Source organism: Gambusia affinis, linkage group LG04, assembly GCF_019740435.1.
Source record: "Gambusia affinis linkage group LG04, SWU_Gaff_1.0, whole genome shotgun sequence".
Taxonomy (NCBI): domain Eukaryota; kingdom Metazoa; phylum Chordata; class Actinopteri; order Cyprinodontiformes; family Poeciliidae; genus Gambusia; species Gambusia affinis.
In genome coordinates this window covers 26,611,294-26,630,554 of record NC_057871.1, presented here as the reverse complement: position 1 = coordinate 26,630,554, position 19,261 = coordinate 26,611,294, and the positions used below count along the sequence as shown (strand labels likewise).

At 40.8% G+C, this 19,261-nt stretch overlaps 1 protein-coding gene across 1 annotated transcript; it reads right to left on the bottom strand.

The window, feature by feature from the left end:
- Positions 1 to 6,481: 6,481 nt before the first annotated feature.
- Positions 6,482 to 17,036, bottom strand: c1qtnf6b (C1q and TNF related 6b). The gene is made up of 3 exons (XM_044115582.1): positions 16,871 to 17,036; positions 11,640 to 11,832; positions 6,482 to 8,759 (listed from the first exon to the last, which is right to left on the bottom strand). The coding sequence occupies exons 2-3, from the start codon at positions 11,818 to 11,820 to the stop codon at positions 8,212 to 8,214; spliced, it is 729 nt and encodes a 242-aa protein (XP_043971517.1). The 5' UTR covers positions 11,821 to 11,832; positions 16,871 to 17,036; the 3' UTR covers positions 6,482 to 8,211.
- Between the last annotated feature and the right edge of the window lie 2,225 nt (positions 17,037 to 19,261).

Sequence of the window (19,261 nt, the reverse complement as noted above, 5' to 3'; positions counted from 1 at the left end):
TTCTCCGGCTTCCTCCCACAGTCCAAAAACATCACTGTCAGGTTAATTGGTTTCTCTAAATTCTCCCTAGGTGTGAGTGTGTGTTGCATGGTTGTTTGTCTTGTATGTCTTTGTGTTGCCCTGCGACAGACTGGCGACCTGTCCAGGGTGTACCCCGCCTCTCGCCCGGGACGCAGCTGGAGATAAACACCAGCAACCCTCCCGACCCCATTTAGGGAAGAAGGGTGTAAAGAAAATGGATGGATGGATTATTGGGATGTAACGTCTTATTCCGATCAAATCCGTAACTATATTGGATCAGGACATCACTAAATTGGAAACTATAGACTTTAAAAGTTTTTTGTAAAAAAAGAAAAGATAACATTCCTTTCATTACACAATTACATTAGGTAAGGTAATTTTATTTATACAGCACATTTTCAGCAACAAGGCAATTCAAAGTGCTTTACATGAGTTAGAGGAAAGAAAAACAAAAAGTCCTCCACTATTTATTAAGCAATAGAAATAGGCCCTCAGGCCTCGACGCGGCCGTCGCGGGCTCGATTCCAGGACCCGACATTTGCCGCATGTCTTCCCCCCTTTCCTGTCAGCCTACTGTGGTATAAGGGACACTAGAGCCCACAAAAAGGACCCCCTGGTGGGGAACAACAACAAAAAATAAAAAAATTTTAAAGTGTGTTGTGACAGGTAGAAACTTTTCACTTGGTCCTGTGTTTTGGGGCGGAGGCCCTTTACAGGAAACTTCTGTGCAGCAGACAGATTAGCATTGAGCAAAGCTGGGTTATTATCAGTTGTCCGCTGCAGTTTATGGTTTGCGCCATCTTCAGGTCGGCCTCGGTTTTACCGGCTTTGGTTGCTTTCCTGTTAGCGCGTGACACGGCTGTGATTTCACGTCTCATGTTGGCCAGCGCCGCTGGAGACCATCACTTCCGCTAACTTCTTGTGGATGAAGCTAGCAGTGGAGGTATGCCTGCTCTCTTTCTCAGTAAATCATACTGTTGCTTAGTCTAAATTCCTCTTTTTCCTCTTCCTGAAGAACTTTTAGTATCAGGTCTTCATGTCATCTGGTTTACCCTCTTACCCCCTTTTTTATTTTCACTCAAATTAAATGAAATTAAATAACCAGTTTATAGTGTCATAGCACAGTAGGAAGGCCGCTGTTTTGGCTCGCAGCGATTGTTTGCGGATTTCCAAAGACATTCCCCGGTTCTACGCCTCGCGGTTTGGGAGCAGCTGAGTGGCCATTTCTGCTCTCCCTGGCGGCTCGCGTGTGTGCGTGTGTGTGTGTGTGCGTGCGTGCGTGTGTGTGTGTGTGTGTGTGGCAAGTAATGTCTTAAAAGAAAATGTTTAATTTTTAATTGGGCTTTAACTTGTTTTTTGGGGAGTAAGCCTAAGTGCAGTTCTCCAGAGGCAGCTGGTGGAAGATTCATTTTACACAGTTTGCTGCGCTTCGTTTCTTTCTCTTTAGTTGTCGCGTACATTGTTTAAATCTATGTAAAGAGAACTGAGAAAACTCTCTTTCTGCTGCTTAGAGCTAAGGTTAGGGTTTAAAGGGCATCACTTGGTCTCAGTATGAACCCTTTTGCGAGGCACTCATGATATAGTCATTTTTCTAACTGGGTAGAAGAAGGAAGACTGTCCTCTGTGACCTTAAGTGTTTTGTACTTTCTGTCCAGATCTTATCACCATGGCAACTTACTGAAAATCTCCTCAATTATGTTTTGAAGTGAACTTTATCATCTTATAAAGGCTGATAGGGCATCAGGCACCTCCATGATCTCCTCTGGTTCAGTCAGTCAAGAACCTGTGTAAGTTTAGAGGGCATTCTCCTCAGTTTTAGTCTTTTTCCAGCCGGCAGTATGTTTTCTGGAAGATCATGTTGTGTGATGACCCCTTCAAAGCAGCTATATATGGAAGAAAGAGGGGGAGGATAAGTTGGTGGGAAAATTCAGCAGTCTAACAGAGCCAGTTTAATGGCTTGATAGCCTTTGCTATAAGTGACCTTGAGTATTATTTTTATTTTTTGAGTGATTCCAAAAGAGCTTTGTGATTCAGTCTCTAAACAGGATGTACTTTGGCTAGCCCATCTCTATGCACTGGCAGCGGAAATGCAGAGTGAAAACACACCGATGATCATGAGTGTTTACATTTGAAAGATAACAAGGATGTTATGGAGAAAGCAGCAAAAATGCTTCGTCTCATTTTTACACATCTCTGCTTTCTGTACACTCGGTTTTGCATTTATTTACCATTTTACATTTATACTAAAGAGTTCAAACAGTTTAATTTACTGCAGCTGGTAGTGAGAACTGAAATCTGTTCAGCTGTTAGACTGTTTCTACTCTTATGTGTGCTGATGTACCGAAAAACACTTTCTGTTTCTAAATGATGTTTTTGTTTTTGGGGGGCAAGGGGGACTTCATGTCCCTCCGAGTTTTTGAATTATGCGTGTGGCTTTTGATGCTTTGAAAGGTGCATGTCTGTTGGGGTCAAAGGTGTGGAATTTTTCATTTTCAGACGCATCATGATGGGTGGCTACACTCGCTTTGAAGAGATAATCTAACACGAGTGCCTCAAGTGGTCAAATAATTATTAGTTGACTCCCAAAAATGAAAAAAGTTCAGACTGGACTTTGACTTGTTCACCTGAAGACTTGAGACCTGACATGAACTCCTGAGTCTGAGATTTAAGATGGCGTCAGATTCCAGGTTTGGTACCAGAAACATCGTCTGCTGTTGCATCTTTGCATAAAATCCTTAATTCAATCAGGGCTGCAGCTAACAATTATTTTGGTAATCCGTTATTCCAGTGCATTATTCTATCAAATATTCTGGTGGTTTATTGATTAATCTAGTAAAGAAAAGAGCACATTCTGCAGATTTTTTGTTTAACCACTTAAGCTTATTTTACACAATACTTTATGTATTTATCAATTTAGTGCACTATGGGAGGTGTGTATACTGTGGAGTTCTTTCATCAAATATCCTTTTTTAGGAGTCTGTATGCCCCAATTAACAGCTTACATTTAGTTGATTACTAAATTAGTTAACGATTATTTCATTAATCGATTAATCGTATCAGCCTTGAATTCAATACAAAGCCAAAGAGGGCATTTAAGTCCAAAAGATCATCAAGTGCAACATAATAATGATAAAAATATCTTTGTGCAAGCCTTCACAGGTAATCAGTTGTGAAATATTTGCTGGGGGTGGCTGTTCCAACTAAATTCAGGTCAATTTGCTGAACGTTTGATGTGAAAAAAAGTCCCTGACAATCTCAAGACTTCCCAATAGGACTTTCCCTGGACTCCGCCGGTCGGTTTCAAGTTGCATGTATCACCTTGCAGCAAAAGAGCTGAGCAGATTTTGATCGGGAGGAAAGAGATTTGTGAACCCAAACGCAGGATTGGAACAGTTCAGTTTTCTGCTGAACAAGATCGTCAGAATGGCATCTCTGGAGAATAAAACGCTTTGTACAGATAAACGAAAGAGTCGTTTTCAGCTAGAGAAATTTATTTATTTATTTTTTTAAAGTTTGGTGCAGGCCGAGTCCCTCGCAGGAGAAACCAAACATCAAGCAAGATGTGAAACATAATTGTGGAATGTTGCAGTTTGGATTGCTTTGCTCCCTCTGGGACGCTGCAGCTCACAGTTGCTGCTTGACTTTTCCACCTAAAATCAAAAGTGAATGAAAAGCTGAATGTGAACTGTAAGCTAACCTTCTGACAGCATGATTGATTCTTTATGGATTCACCTGATAGACCCAGGACGGCTCTCTGTTAGGAAGCCAAAGTAAAAACTTTGGGTTGAATCCAGTTGAAACACTTTGGGAGAAATCCGAAGTGATGCAGGAAAGTCCCCCAAACATCTGGCAAATGAAGAGGCTGCAGCATGAAAGAGAAGTCGAATGTTTTTCTGCCACAGAGACGAGTGGAGAATTATGTAAAGTACCTACATCAAAATACAAGCTGCATCAAGTCAGACGTGCCTCCTGCCTCCCTTCAGGACGGCAACATCTGTTGAAAACGCATTTCCTCTTTGTTGTTGTCTGGGACCGCAGAGGAGCAGAAACTACAAACATCCAGGAGACACTTCACAGTTATTACCTAAACAAGTAGCTTTTTTAAAAAAAACAACATCATTTTAAGGTGTTGTCATATTTATACTCGCATTAAACGACTGCAGATTGCAGCTTTTTGATACAGAAACATTCCACACTTACATTTTCACAAATGTAAGTGTGACTGAACTGTCACTAGCGTTTCATTTCTTTAGTACGGAGCCCCCTAGAGGACATGGGGAAAGTTTTTATTTTGCGCTACTTTTGCATTCTCTCACAATAATGTACTGATCAGTTTTGTGCAACGATGAACTGAAGGGAAGGAAAGGGAAAAAATCCTGCATCCAAACTACTTGGAGTATTTCTGAGTCAAAGTAAAAAAAAATGTCCCCATGTCCTCTAGGGGGCGCCATACTTTAGAGCGTTATTAAAGTTTTTTTTTTTTTTTTTTTTTTAAATGCTGCAATTTTGATGTGTTTGTTGGGTTTTATGCAATAAGGCAACATACAACACTTACATGATGGGAATCAGAACTTGCATCAATAATTGGAAAAATGAAAATAAAACGTTCTTTAGTTGAATCAGGGCGCCAGTTCCAGTGTCATGAGTCCCTTTTGGTCTTTCTTGAAGGAATGAACTCAGAAACCCTTCACACTGACACGCTTATTTTCAATCAAGTCTGAGAATGTAAGGAAATAGCCCACATTTACAGCTGTATTACTCCACAAAAAAACCCTCTTAACTACTGAGAAAAAGGAATACAAGACTAAACCTTTCCTGCTGTAGGATTCCCAAAATGATTTCTGCTTGCTAAATGCCACAATAATGAGCATGACATGACATTTTTTTTTAGAGATGATTTTTATCACTTTTGTCCCAGATTCACAGATTAGTTTATGTCTTTTAAGCGATATGATTTGGGCCAAATGTTTGGAATTTTCTCCCACAAATGTCTCTCAGATTGCAGGAATTTTGGCCCAGATCTCCGGGCTGAACTGGTGTAACTGAGTCCGGTTTATAGACCGCCTCGGTCACACTCAGACATTTTCTGCTCCGCACACAGAGTTGTTTGTGAACAAACATGGACACCATGTTTTTCAGATATTGGAACCAATGTACGGTTCTCTTCATATCCAGAATGAAGAAATACTTGGTGTTGGTCTCTCACGTTAAATCCCAACATATCCCATTGGAAAATATGTCTATAATGATGTGGATTTTGGTAAGCCTTCCCTGCAACTTTCTTCAGTTGTTTGTTTGTAGATCTGGCTGCTGTCAGGAAAAGAAAAGGACGACACTGAGGTGTTGCCTCAGCCAGTGCACTGTGTTGCGTTTTATTTTCTCTGCTGCTCTCGCTGCTTTTGAACTTTTTCTGACTTCCGTCCTCCTGCAGCTTTCAGTGCCCTCCGATTCACCTTGCAAACAAATATTATTATCTATTTTCACAGTGAAGTGATAAAACCGCTTCCCTTCCGTCCTCGGTCTGACTGCATCACCGTACTGCTTCCGCTTTGACACGGATAATGCTGAACGTCTTCAGATCCTGAGCCGTTTTCAAGCCTCGCTCGTACAGTTTTTCTTCCCGCTCTGCAGCAGTTCGGCGTTTTCTGTCCAAAGAAAGCTTTTTTTCAGAACTTGTTTGGCTTCACAAGGAAATTCAAATCTGTCTTTGCGTCACGCTGAGATGAAAGTATTTAGTTTTATATGTCTCGGTAACTTGAAGCTGACATTTCGTCTGAATGGAACTCTTGACATTTTGAGGCGTTTTTAAAAATTGACAAATTTTTCCGTAACTGAAATTGGCTCAGTATAGCAATAAGCTATTATAATCAGAATGCTGGTTATCCAGTATGTAGTCTTCACTTATCATTTGCTAAATGGACCTTTGTCTCAAATTTTGCCATCCTGTGTTTGACCAAAACAAAGTTGAAGCAACCTGAACTGGGTGAGATTTAGAAACTTTCAGTCTTCCTCCAACTCACACGGCTCGTCTCTTCTGCCCATCGTTCTGGGCTGACGAAGCAGGAAAACTGCCATGTGTTGTTTCTCCCGCAGAGCTTGGCAGATCTCTGAAAGTCTGAAGTATTTACAACACCGCAGCGCGTTTTCCTCCAGCGACGCGTCCTGCTGGACGGCATCGCTAATGGGAGAGATGCGGCCAAACGGATGGAGCGGCAGAGTCGGCTGCTGTCTCCGAGACGTTCAAATGGGCTTTTATTTGTTTGTGCCGGAGAAGTAGCTCGTTTATGGGGTTAATCTTGAATGCGCCCTCCCCTCGTGGGCTTCAAACGCTTCGTCTGGAGCCAAAAAAGCATCATGAATCAAATGGGGAGGTAACTCTTCACAGCAGAAGTGTGAAACAAACTCACTCCTTTCAATCGAGATCTGGACAGAAGAGGCACCTGCTTTTATGCGAAATAGATCAAATTATGCAATATTTATTTATTTGCCTGTGTCGGTGACACAATACAAGATGACATTATAAAGAGGACAACTGTTTACAAATAGTTTACAGCCTCAACAACATGAGTGATTACAAATCTGGAAGCCATTACAGAACAGAAAATATACAAATATTTACATAAAACTGCTCTGCAGTTCGTAGTCCGTCCAGCAAGAATACAAGGCGTTTCTTAAATCCCTGATGTATGCTTGGATTAGAACACACAGCAGATTTGTTGTTCATTTTTCTAATATTCTGTTCGCTAACATAATAAAAAAAAAAAAATACAGGTTTACCTGTGAAAGAAAAGCAACCGTTAGTGATGAAACTTGACCAAATTTTGAATGTTTTTGTATTCAGTTGAAGAGACTGATGGGTCAGGTTTCTGTAACAGTGGTATTTAACTTAGCAATGGAGCAAATGAGGTTCACAATATTGTGATACTGTAATTGCTGAAAATAAATTTGTACTTTTTTTCCCCCAGGTTGTATTTAGCCATGCCTCTTTTCATTTCCTTTATAATTAATACAGCACTCTGAGAAAACAAGCAAACAGAAAAATACTCCTGGCCCGTCAGACACTCTTTTGACGAACCTTTTTAAAAATCTGGGTTAGACAAAGTTTAGTTATGGGCAATAAACAAAACTTCTGACGGTCAAACCTACAATATGGAGGACTGGTTGCATGGGAATTGGAAAGAAATACTGCAGCAGTGTTCACACTGGCATGACGTCTGTACTTGTTTGTACTGCTAAGTTAGTATCAAGTTGTTTTAAATGATTTTCTTTCAGCACATGTATAGTCCTTGCTTCAGATCTCTTTGATATTTATCATCATTACTGATTTCCACTGAATGATTTATCAAAAGAGTATTCATCTTTTATTCAGGGTGAGAAAAAACAATTTTTTATCAAAGGTAAAAAGAATGCACTCAGTTTATTTCTAATGTGAAATAAAACAAACTGACAAAATTCAGAAAAGTTGATTTGATTTCATTTGGCATAAAGTGTGCAATTAAAGTTTTTAAAAACATAGAAAGATGATATTGGGATTTGAACATTACCATGTTGGAGTCTTCTTTTGATGGCCAAAAAGTTAATAGCTAATAACTCTAGCTAATGGCTAGCTACTAAAGCTAACAGCTAATTAAGATAATATCTAATAATTAAGTTAATAGCTAATGAATATAGCCAATAGCCAGCTAATAAAGTTAATAGCTAATAACTAAGGCTAGTAGCTAACAACTAACACTAATGGCTAATAATTGAATTAATAGCTCATAACTAAAGTTGGCCACAAGAGATGATATTTTTATAGTTGGTCTGATTGCATTTAAACACATTTTGCTTCCATAAACCCCGTGAAGAAGATTTCAGAGGAAATTATTAGCACCACAAAGAACAGGAAGCATGACCTAATTTGTACAAAAATGTAATTCAAGTACAAAAAAAATAATCTCGGTTTCCTTTCTCAAATACTGCTTTTTTATCGTTCCTCTTTATTTATTTATTTATATATTTTTTTGGACAGCCTCTACTTATGAAAGCAGCACATTTCCACTCACTGGTGAAAGGAATATTCAATAGCACCACTTGTACAACGTTCTCTACCACAACACATAGTGGTAGAGAATGTTAAGAGAATTGAAAGGAAAAAAAAGTGAACCATCGAACATAGATGCTCTGCCAATCCTGATTTCACTTCCAGTCTTACTGGATGCCTGGTGCCACCAGGTATCCATTGAAGGTGATGTAAACATCCACATCGTCGCTGTAGATGGCGTTCTCGCGCTCCCTCTTGTAGAGGCGGACCCACACCTCATCATTCAGGGCCAGGTCCAGCATGACGCTCTGGCTCTGCATAATTGACCTCTCGCTGGGCTGCGCATACAGGATCACCTTCTCCTTGTCGTTATGCATGAGGTGCAGGTAGGTCTCCTTGAAGTTCCAGGTGTGGATGTTGACGTTGAAGAAGTAGATCCCCGGTACGTAGCAGTAGAACTTTCCCTTGAACATGTTGAAGTGCTCGTGGAGGTTGACGAACACCGTGTCGAAGACCAGCGCCTGGTAGTACTCCACGCTGTGCAGGGACTTGCGACGCCCAACGGAGAAGGAAGAGTGCGGGATCTTGCAGGCATCGCCGGGGGCACCCACCTGGCCTTTGCTGCCTTTTGGCCCCAGGGGTCCTCGCTGCCCGGCAGGCCCTTCCAGACCCGGCTTCCCGGGCGTGCCTTTGTCTCCTCGGTCGCCTTTGTCACCTGCAGCCACAGGAACAGGGGGAAGTTTGATGGAGGAATTTGCTATCTACATAAAAGACAAAGAAAACTTTAGCTGTTGCACATAGCAATGATAGCTATGCATATGCTATGTCCTTGGTTGTTTTGAGTTGTTTTTGAGGCTTGATTATTCTGTGTTCCTTAGTTTCTTTCTTTGAATAGATCAGTCTTGTTTCTGTTCTACTCTAGTTTAGTCCTTCTTGGTGTTTCTAGTTATGTTTAGTTTTGTCTCTAGTTATTCCTTGCTTCTCCAGTTTAATTATGTTTCCTTTGTTAGATTAATTTTCTAATCCTCAGTGTCTCTCTTCCTCTTTCTCACGCTCCCTCCCCTCATACCTGCAACCAGTTAGCCAATCAGCCCAGATCTTTTGTTCAGCATTCAAACTCCCAGTACTTAAGCTCCTCATTCTCAGTCACTCCTTGCTGGTTGCTCCCAGCTACACCTGGTTTGATGTTCTGCTTGGTTGTGAATCCTTCCTGAAGAAACTCTCTCCATCTCATGCTATTAACTTCTTTCTTTTCATTAACATGGAAAGTTCTCCGATATCACCTCTTTTTCTTTTTTGTGTCTCTGCTCTATCTTCTCAAACCCTGAGTTGGCTGCTTGGACTCAGCCAGGTTCTGGTTCTGCTGGAGTTTTCTTCCTGTTAAATGATAGTTTTCGCTCTCCACTGTCACTACATGCATGCTCTCTGTGAAGGTTTGTTGCAAAGCTAGTGATAGTCCATATGTACTCGTCCAGGAGGAGTGAATGCTCGGTGCGATCTGCTGAGTTTCTTTAGACCTAAAATTTTAATAATAATCTGAGCTTAATGCATTGTTTCATAACTAGGTTCAATTGGACTGCATATGTGTTTGAACTGAATTTACATTTGTTGTGAAATGACACTGTCTGAATAAACTGAATTAGATAAAACTTCAGATTTGCATTTTTGAAGAACTACTCCTGATATGACTGAACAGTCTGTTCTCTTTTGGTATGCTCTCTTTTGGCTTGAGGGTTACACTATCTACATCTACAAAAAGCAACTTCATAACAACAAAACTGCTAATACATTTAGCCAGAACTGTGTGCATGAGTTGATTGGTGTAGATGGTTTGTCTCCATTACGCTTCACAATCTTGCTACAGTGTGTGGAGTTCTGACTTAGCCGCTCAAAAGTCTTTATGTTTAATGTTGGATAAAAATGTGGACTTTGGGTTTGAAACATTACCATTAAGCCTAACTGAGAGTGAATCTGTCGTACTTCAGAGATTATGATTGTTGACTTTTGGAGGGGTTTTTAAAAAATTTTTGTAATGTAAAATCCTAAAGACAAAAGGTCAGCGCAGATGTGACGTTTTAGTTGCTAAAGGTCCAGGATGTGAAACCACAAAATTATCATATACTGTTTAAAATACTCTGGATAAATTGGTTCTGAAACAATGTTTTATGTAATAAAACCAGGCTACAAAATGTAGTAAAATATCACTGAAACCAAAGTATGTAATAATTGGCACAAATGTAATAAAATCCTTGAACACATTTTGCTATGCTTTCTGCTCTGTATGTAATAACATTACTACACTTTGTGCCAATTTCAGGCATCAAGTATCTTGAAATTGGCCCCTAAGGCGTGCTGTGGTGGTGTAGGGGACAACGCGACCCACGTTTGGAGACCTTCAGTCCTCGACGCGGCCGTTACGGGTTCAATTCCCGGACCCGGCCGACATTTGCCGCATGTCTTCATCCCTCTACATCCCCCTTTCCTGTCAGCCTACTGTCATATAAGGGACACTAGAGCCCACAAAAAGACCCCCTGGAGGGAAAAAAATAAAAAATTGGCCTCTGTCTCTTTAAGGCTCCTGTTACATTGAGGGTCAAATTGATTGAGTCCTTTTTACAAATAACATGTTGGTGATACAAATACAAGTTTATGCTTCAATGCTTTTAATAATTTCAACGTCCAGGGCTTCTCTGAATCTATATTTTTTTTTTGATGCATTTCCCTTCGATAGAAACTGTCAAAAGTTGTACAGATTACCGGCACTGATTGTTTACCAAGAATCATTGAACTGTGGTTGATTTTAAAAGTGGTTCCTGGTCGTTTCTATCAATGGAGCATCTAATTTCCTTTTCAAACAGCACGTCTCGTATCGCATTTCCACTTACCCATGAATGCATCGTTACAGTCGGCTGCACAGTTCCAGCATGATTGCTCTTCTGATTAAGCACTACTACACCGAGGCACACTGCCTTCTGCTTTAAGTCGAAGAAGTGATTAAAGCAAAGCAGCGCAGAGATACGGCAGAGTGCTGGGGCCGTTGTACACAGAAAGAAAGAGGAGTAAATTTCACACTAAAAAGTTAGAAATTTTGAGCTCAATCTCAGAAATTTGATAGTAAAAACAAGGAAATTTCTCAGTTTGAAAAATCAAAAATTTGCTTAAAAAACCTCAAAACTTTTGAGATTAAACGTGAAAATTCTAGCAAATTTGCAACTTTTCAAACTGACATTTCCACATTTTAATGATTAATTTCAAAATATTTGAGTTTTTTCCAGCAATTCTTTGATTTTACAAACTCAGTTCTTCTTTCTAGAAAATTTCTGAGATACTTTAGCAGAGATTTACTGCTCCTCCTATTTCCTATACAAAGGCCCTGATATGTCGTCATAGAAATGATATACTTGCAGAGACACTGGGATTAAAACGTCACAGTAAAGCACCATTTACCTTCTGCATTTCTCCCTGCATGGATTTTCTGTGCTTTATGAGTCAGAAGAAAAGCAAAACCCTGAATTTCTCTCTGATCTTTACGCTTCTTCCTACAACAAACACAGTTTGGAGAAACGCCACCGTGACACAGTAAGACTTGCGGTACCTTTGAGAATGGTCATGTTGATGACAGTTCTGACTTCAGGCATTTGATAATGAGCGGTGGTGTCCGGTGGATCCAGCTGGTCGCAGCATCGCCTGCAGAGCCGAGACGGCGATCTGGGTGAAGAGGAGACGCAGCACACCAAGGCGAGGAGGAACAGCAGGCTGGAGCTAGCAGTCAACATGGCTGCCGTCACCTGAGGAGGCAGGACAGAAAAACAAAAAACAGACTCATTCAACTATGATGACAAAAATTACACAATGTTTTTTTAACAATTTTTTCTTTTTCCCATTCAACGTCTGAAACATCAAGTAAAAGCTAAAACCATGATTTTCTTTGTTGGTTTGACTGCGTAATATTTTTTTTTACATTTTTTTGCATTCCTTTGGATTTCTGGTCAAATGTACAAATACTTCATTGACAAGAAGAATGTCCTCCTCCGAAAGTAATTCTCACACATGACTGCCAAACATTATAAATTTGGCCATAACTCGTCTCACTTAATGGAGCCCTGGCACAACCGAGACATGCAGGATGAAGAGCATGCTGCGTTTCCTGTGATTTCTCCAGGGATTCAGACTTGCAAACATAAAAAAACCGAAGCAAATCCTGAAAACCTCCGTGGCTGATTGTTGGCCATTGGGAGGTGTTGGACCAAAACAAAAACATGAGGCAAACGTCGAGACTAAAAATGAGGAAATACCGCAGTAAGGCTTTCAGATTGCATTCAAGTGAATGCAAACAAACAAACAAAAAGTATGGATTTGATCCTTTGACTTGCTTTCACAAATATTTTCAGGGGAAATGTGTGCGCTTTCTAAGCCCACAGATTTCTGTGTATGATTTCCCTGAATCACTTCAGAGATTTGTTTGATTTGCATGAAAATGTGATAAAGTAGCAGCGCTTCCCAGCCCATTCAAATGCAAACGTGATCCAAAACGCCTAACAATAAACGACAGAATTATATTCATCGAAACAAATCCAGCCACCTGATCTCTACTGACTTTATCTGTTTCAGAAATGCCCAGAGATATGGTAGATCTCTGCCAGCAGTCATTTGTTGTTGTTTTTTTCCTCATTTCTCTTTCATTTAATGGAGTGAATTGGAGGAGCTGCAGAGTTCCAAAGTTAAGGCGGACAGTCAGTTGACAAGTCAGCCATTAGTCATTCTCAATATTTTACACTTTATGGATGAATGAGAGCTGTTGTTAAAGGAGCAGTATTACATCAAATAAACTTTTTTTTTCTAGCTTTACATCATATTATAATGTTATTCTTTCATCAAAAACATACCTGAAGTGTTGCTTTGATTCTTTCATGCATGTTTGTGAAATCCATTAATCTCCATTAGGAACCACTAAGCTGTGTAAACCGCCTGACTGGACCTAGCCCCGCCTTCGAGAGGCAGCTCCTCCCCTGAACTGCAGTTCCCAGGTTTCTGTGTTACAGAGCAGCTCTCCCCTGCGACTTGTGACAGCCGTAATTGTTTAGCGTCTCTTTAAGATACTCTGGTATCGTTAATGATGTCACTAGTGTGGGAGAGACGTGCTACAGATCGACATGTGGACTGAGACAGACATGTTAGCCTTATTCATGTCTATGATATTATATAGCAGCCGTTCAACCGGGCTTTGTAAGGTTGGTGAAGAATGTGTTTATTAAAAGACAAACACTCTGGAATTCCCAGTACCAGTGTGGTTGTGAGTTTCTGACCGTCCTGATGAGTCTGCCGCCTCCTCTCCTCCCTTGAATACAACCCAAGTGTTACAGACTTCCCCTCTCAGCTCCTTCAGACTAGCCAGCAGCAATTAGCAAACACCTGGTGGAACTGTTATCTGCTGAGCTCATTATCGGAGCTACTTCTCAGGGCAATGGTGGTGAAAACATTGTTAAAGGGTTAATAGAAGAGCGATGGTGTGGTGACGTCTTGGAGGTGGAGTTTCAGAAAGAGCAGGAGTTTCTTAAAGAGTCAAAGGTCTAATCTCAGTGGGACCTTTGCCATGTTGGGGAGACATGCAATAAAGTGCCCAGCTCAGTGGAGAACAGACAAACCCTGTGGAAAATGTAGTGTGCAGAGCAAAACTGATTCCGATATGCTTAAAGAAGAAAGATTAATATCGGCTGATACCAATATAAGTGCCGACATATTGTGCACGCCTAGTAATCATGGAAGAAAACCTGAAATAGACTTGAAACTTAGAGGGAGTTTTAACTCCTGCAAGAGAAATAAATATCCAAGTCATTAAGTTTATTAATTAGAATTATCTGATTGCCGCTGATCTCCATAATGTGACCCCATACACTCCTATCTGATTAAATTAACAACGCTAACGAGTGGAAATTTTGGATGTAAAAGCCTGATTGCATCAATGAGTTCATTGTTTTTTCTTTTTTCTTCATTGCATGTTCTTTCTCTGTATCCAGTGTACTTCATCTCCATCTTTGAATCTCTCCACCTCCGTCTTTCTTCTACCACTTTCTCCAACAGCCTTCATTTACAGGACATGAAAAGCCAGGATATAAAATAAAGCGTGATGAGACACAGGAGGGAAATAACAGAACACCTCTTGTGTTTTTCCAATGACGGATGAACGATAACAATATTTCAGACGAGGGTGACAGTGAGAAAATGAAATGTTTGGATCTCTGCCTCAACATTTCTATCTGACTTCTGCCAGTAAAACACAACCACTGTAATTATAAGGATCATCTGTGTCACTGTTAAAGTCAGCCAGCTGTCAGAGGACAAGCTACTGCTAACTTTTCCAATATATTTATGTTGTTGATTTAAAACTTCTCTTCTTAGTTTTGACATCTACCAGAGTATTTATTGTCCTGCTGGTCGACACAGATTGCACCAAATATGGAGTTTTGATATTCTTAAGCTATATTTTTCAAATAGAGTCCCAGTTGGTTGAGACAGATGGTTAGTGGGTGTTTTTTTCCCCTCCTGTTTAAAAGAAAGCCCTTCCTTTCAACTGTCGCCAGATGCTTGCTTAGACGTTTGTTGTGAATTGGCGCCACATGAATCGGCTGAATTGAACAGCATCCATCAAGAAAACCTGTCACAATAAAAGGAGCAAATTTAATTAGCTTGCATTTACTTTGTTTTCTCTTTTTCTCGGTTAAAATCCGCCCCCAAAAAATGTCCTTTAGCTGAAGTGACAATTTCACTTCAGATGAACCAAAGTTTGGCAGACAAAGGAAAGTGGAGTTGCCGGTTATCATTAAAACATATTCTTGTTTGAATATGCATCATTTTAGCTGGCCTGCACTTTGTCCTAATCTTGAACACATTAATGTCCCTTACAGCTGGAGCAGGACTGATCGCCACCTGGGCATGGAAACAGAAGATTTCCAATAAGCAGACGTTCGTGGTCTTCCAGGGTGAATTGTTTTACCTCAGACGTTAGAAACCGTGAGCTGTTTGCATTTTCTGGCTGTGAGTCAAAGGACTTATTAACCTGCTGAATGCAATGAGGTTTGTCACCGACGCTACGACACAGAGAATTTGAACTGCAGTGTGTGTCCTCATTGCTGTAACCAGACTTGACATGTTAATAAAATACCTCCCCACATCTTGAGATCGGCTGCGAGCGGCTTCTTTATGAAGATGGAACAGGTGTGTGTTTTTTGGAGTGAATGTTTTGAGACGGTTTTCTGCATGAAATTTCACCTTGCGTCAAAAGTAAAGATACAGAAACGCAAAGCGTTACACACAGTTAGCAGATCATCCACAACAGACACAAACATGGCTTGGTAGGTGTTGCATTATGGATATCCATGAGGTTCTGGATATTGTACAAGTGTGCCAATAGAAGTTACTAGAAATAAAACATTATTTGGGTTGTTTTGAGCTCTTGCTAGCATAAGGATGAGAATGTCTCACTTCAATTCAACTTTTATATAAACACAACTCCAATGTCCAGTGATGTTTATGGCCCTAAAAGACATATCAAATTATCTTTAAAACTAAAATATCTGGCACCATAGAGCACGAGGGGCTACTGCTGTAGGCAGGAAGCGGAGAGCTCTCTACACAAATAAAATAAAATGCAGAAAATGGTAACGCATTCTTCCACATATCGGCAACACAGCGTTTTTACTTCTCCCAGAAATCTCAAGTGAGCGCTCTTACAGGTATCCTGGTTCTGGTTCTGCTCTGCATCCCCAGAGACCCAAACTAAGCATGGAGAAGCAGCATTCAGCTTCTGTGCACCACTAATCTAAAACAAACTTCCAGAAAACCGCAAAACAGCTGAAACAGCTGTTTGTTTAGAGTTGATTTTGATTCATAATTACTGGAGCATTGATCAATATATTTGCTTGATGGGAATTTAACAAAATGTAATGTTCATTACTTGTTTCGTAATTGTATGTATTGTGTTGTTATGACGTAAATCACTTTGGACTGCCTAGTTGCTGAAATGCGCTCTACAAATAAACTTGACTTGGCTCAGTTACTCTGAACTGCACTTTCAGACCATGCAATCAGGCTTTTTCTAAACCTTGGCAAAAAAATGGAGCAGAGAATCAGGGCAATAACTTTGAACCATTTAACTGAGATCTATGTGTTGCATCATCGTTGGCTTTGACCCCGTGTTAGAGAAGGGTCAAGTTCAGATATGTCCACACCCTAAAAACCGCCTGCTCTGACAAAGAAGTTTAAATTTACTGCACTCACAGTTACTGCGTTATTTGAGCAACCCTCATTCTAAAACCCCTTCCTTTCCCCAAACACTCTGTGTCCAACTTGTCCAACTTCAACGAAGTGAACACACTCCACTGGAACTGAGTCAACCACATCCAGCAGTCAGAGGGATTTCATTGTGGAAGCCACGTCTACAACGCCAGAGCATCAATTTGGCATGCAGCGGGAGTCCGGATAAACCCGACAGAAAGAGTTACACAACTCCCTTACGCACACACGCACGCACGCGCGCTGGCGCCGTTACTGTAACTTTTGAACAAAGAAAACTTCTGCTGAGTTGGCGACTTATGAGGAACTTCAACAATCCTGCGCGTCTCTGCAGGCACGCCAACGCGCCGCCGGGTGTTTCTTTTGGTTTTCCTCCTTCCCGGCCCGCTTCTCTTAGACATTTTTCCTCCCTTTCTTCCTCCCGTCTCTGTCTTCCGAGAATTTTCTGCAGAAGCTCGCGCGCTCGTCGCAGGTCGCTAGCTGTCACTTCGCGCGCGCGCGTGTCGGAGAGAGTGTGCGGGTCGCTTCTCTTACCTGGTGGATTTTCTCCACAGTCGAGGAGGAGGAGGGGGGAAGAGGCAGTGCTGCTGCTGCTGCTGCTGCTGCTGTCAGATTGAGAGGTGGAACGACTTAGAGGAAACCTCTCTAAAAACACACACACTCTCTCTCCCTACTGCTCAAGTCTGTACACACACACACACACACACACCCACGCACACACGCACGCACACACACACAACAGACCTCCCTCCATCATGAAACTCTAGAAGTCAGAAGTTTATCTTCCTGCACACCAGTCACCCCCCTATTGCAGAGGTTTAAGCTGCTGTTCCTCCCTCCAGATGTTCTGTCGAGAGCAGAGAGTGGCACTGACAACCTAAAGAGAAGTGTGTTTAAGTCATTACTCCTCCCTCTCTGCCTTCTGCCTACACACTGCACTTCTATATGGTGTGTTTTATGCATCGAATTTGGTGTTTACATGCTTTTTTCCAACTGTGCTAATATACATCCCCAATGCGGTCCTTTAATTTCAGCCATCTTAGTTGCACACCAAGCCGCTGGTTTAATTGTCGAGCTCCTGCTGAAAAGGCCCTGTTGTGGTGTTACCGTGTTAGTGTTATTTCATTACATACACTCAAAACGGTTGGGTTAAAAACATTTAGAACTGAGTTGCCATTAGCCTGTTAAAAAGTGACCCCTTGTCCTACGCTATGGTACAGATGGTATTGAGAAACGTTTGGTTCCTGGAAACGTGGGCTATGTTGAAGTTTGGCCATTCGACGGTGTCAGGCTTGGCAGAAATAGGCTTCGTTGTAAACAACCATCCCTCACTGAACTAACTGCGAAGAGAGAAGTTTCCAGTTGAACCAGGCAGCTGTTAATGTCAATTCAGCGGTTGGAGGCGTGGCCAACACGGACTGACCTGCTTCCTTCACTTCCTCTGCTGCTAAAAATAGGATTCTGCTACAATTCTGAAACAGCAAGAGTGACGTCATCTTCCACCGCTTCTACCTCGTTTTGGTGATTGGCTGAATGAAATTCTGCTCAGGGAAATTCAGTTCAATGGGAGAAAATATATATATATAATGCAACATAATTTCACTCTCTTACCATTTCTTATTTTATCCTACTGAAAAGACTCAACAAATTCCGAAAAGGTAATTTTATTGTTCAAAATGGCGGCCAGTGAAGAACGATGGAGCTCCTTCTCTTCTCTGCCCTGATAAACTAGACTGCAGATTTTGTCTAGTGAAAGCAGGGATGCCCAAAGTGTGTCCTGTGGACAATTTGAGGCATCTGAAATGACAGTGTGGCCCCTGTAATCACATTTTAAAAATGACACAAAACTGGTCAACCAGCACAAAAGTTTGGTAGACCTATACTTTTTACTTGACAACTTAAACTCTTCTTAAAATATTGCATTTTGGGTAAAACACCAAGTATTTGTCTGCTCTCAGCTGAATGCGATGCTAAGAAGTATCCAGCAGTCTTTGCTCAAAAGAAGATGATGGCACAACAAGGTAACCGGATCTTTTTTTCTTCTTTTTTTGTTTGTGTGCCTTTAATGAGCAATGTTGATTAAAAAAAGTGTTAGGATCTATTGTCATTTTTTTTTAATCGCTAAATTAAATGTGATCAATCTAATTGTTGTAAGATAGTTTGCTGGTGTGAGGAACCATTAGTGGTTTCTGATATGGGTGACTTGGCCACCGTCCAGGGCTGCATCTCATCAGAGGGCGGCACAGCTGAGTGGTTGCCAGGTGAGATTCAATGATTTCTCAAATATGCATTAAAGAATCAAGGCAACACTCCAGGAATGTTTTTGATGAAAAATAAAAAAACATTATAACATGATGTGAAGCTCAAAAAGTCAGTTTTACATATTACCGCCCCTTTGAAGAAATACACGAGTTTTTCATACTCTTTCATATTTTATGTTTCTTTTCTTGAGTATTTCTTTCATTTAAAAAATATTACATTTATCTGTTGCTTTATTTTCTCACTCTGGATTGCATTTTACGATGTGTGACGATGTATGCTCTGTGTTTTCATGTAAGACATTACACAAACCAACATTAAATCTAAAAATCTTACATTTATGTCCTCACATACTTCACAGATTTAGTTATCAAAATAAAGTCAAGGTATTTTCACACTTTTTCAGCCCACAATTTGACAATAAACAAAAAAACCCCCGTAGAAATCTGTGAACAAAAAAATCCCTTTGATCACCGCCAACATCTGCAAACAGCTTTATCTTCTACGGCTAATGGAGTGTTTCGTTTTACGCCCAGAGCCTATTGATTGTTTGTGGGGCTTCCTAAAGAAACGTCTCGTTTATCAGAGCTAATGAAACATTTTTACAGGCCTTAATCTCAAGCTGTTGTGCCAACACAATCATTCAATTAATACCGCTGCTACAAT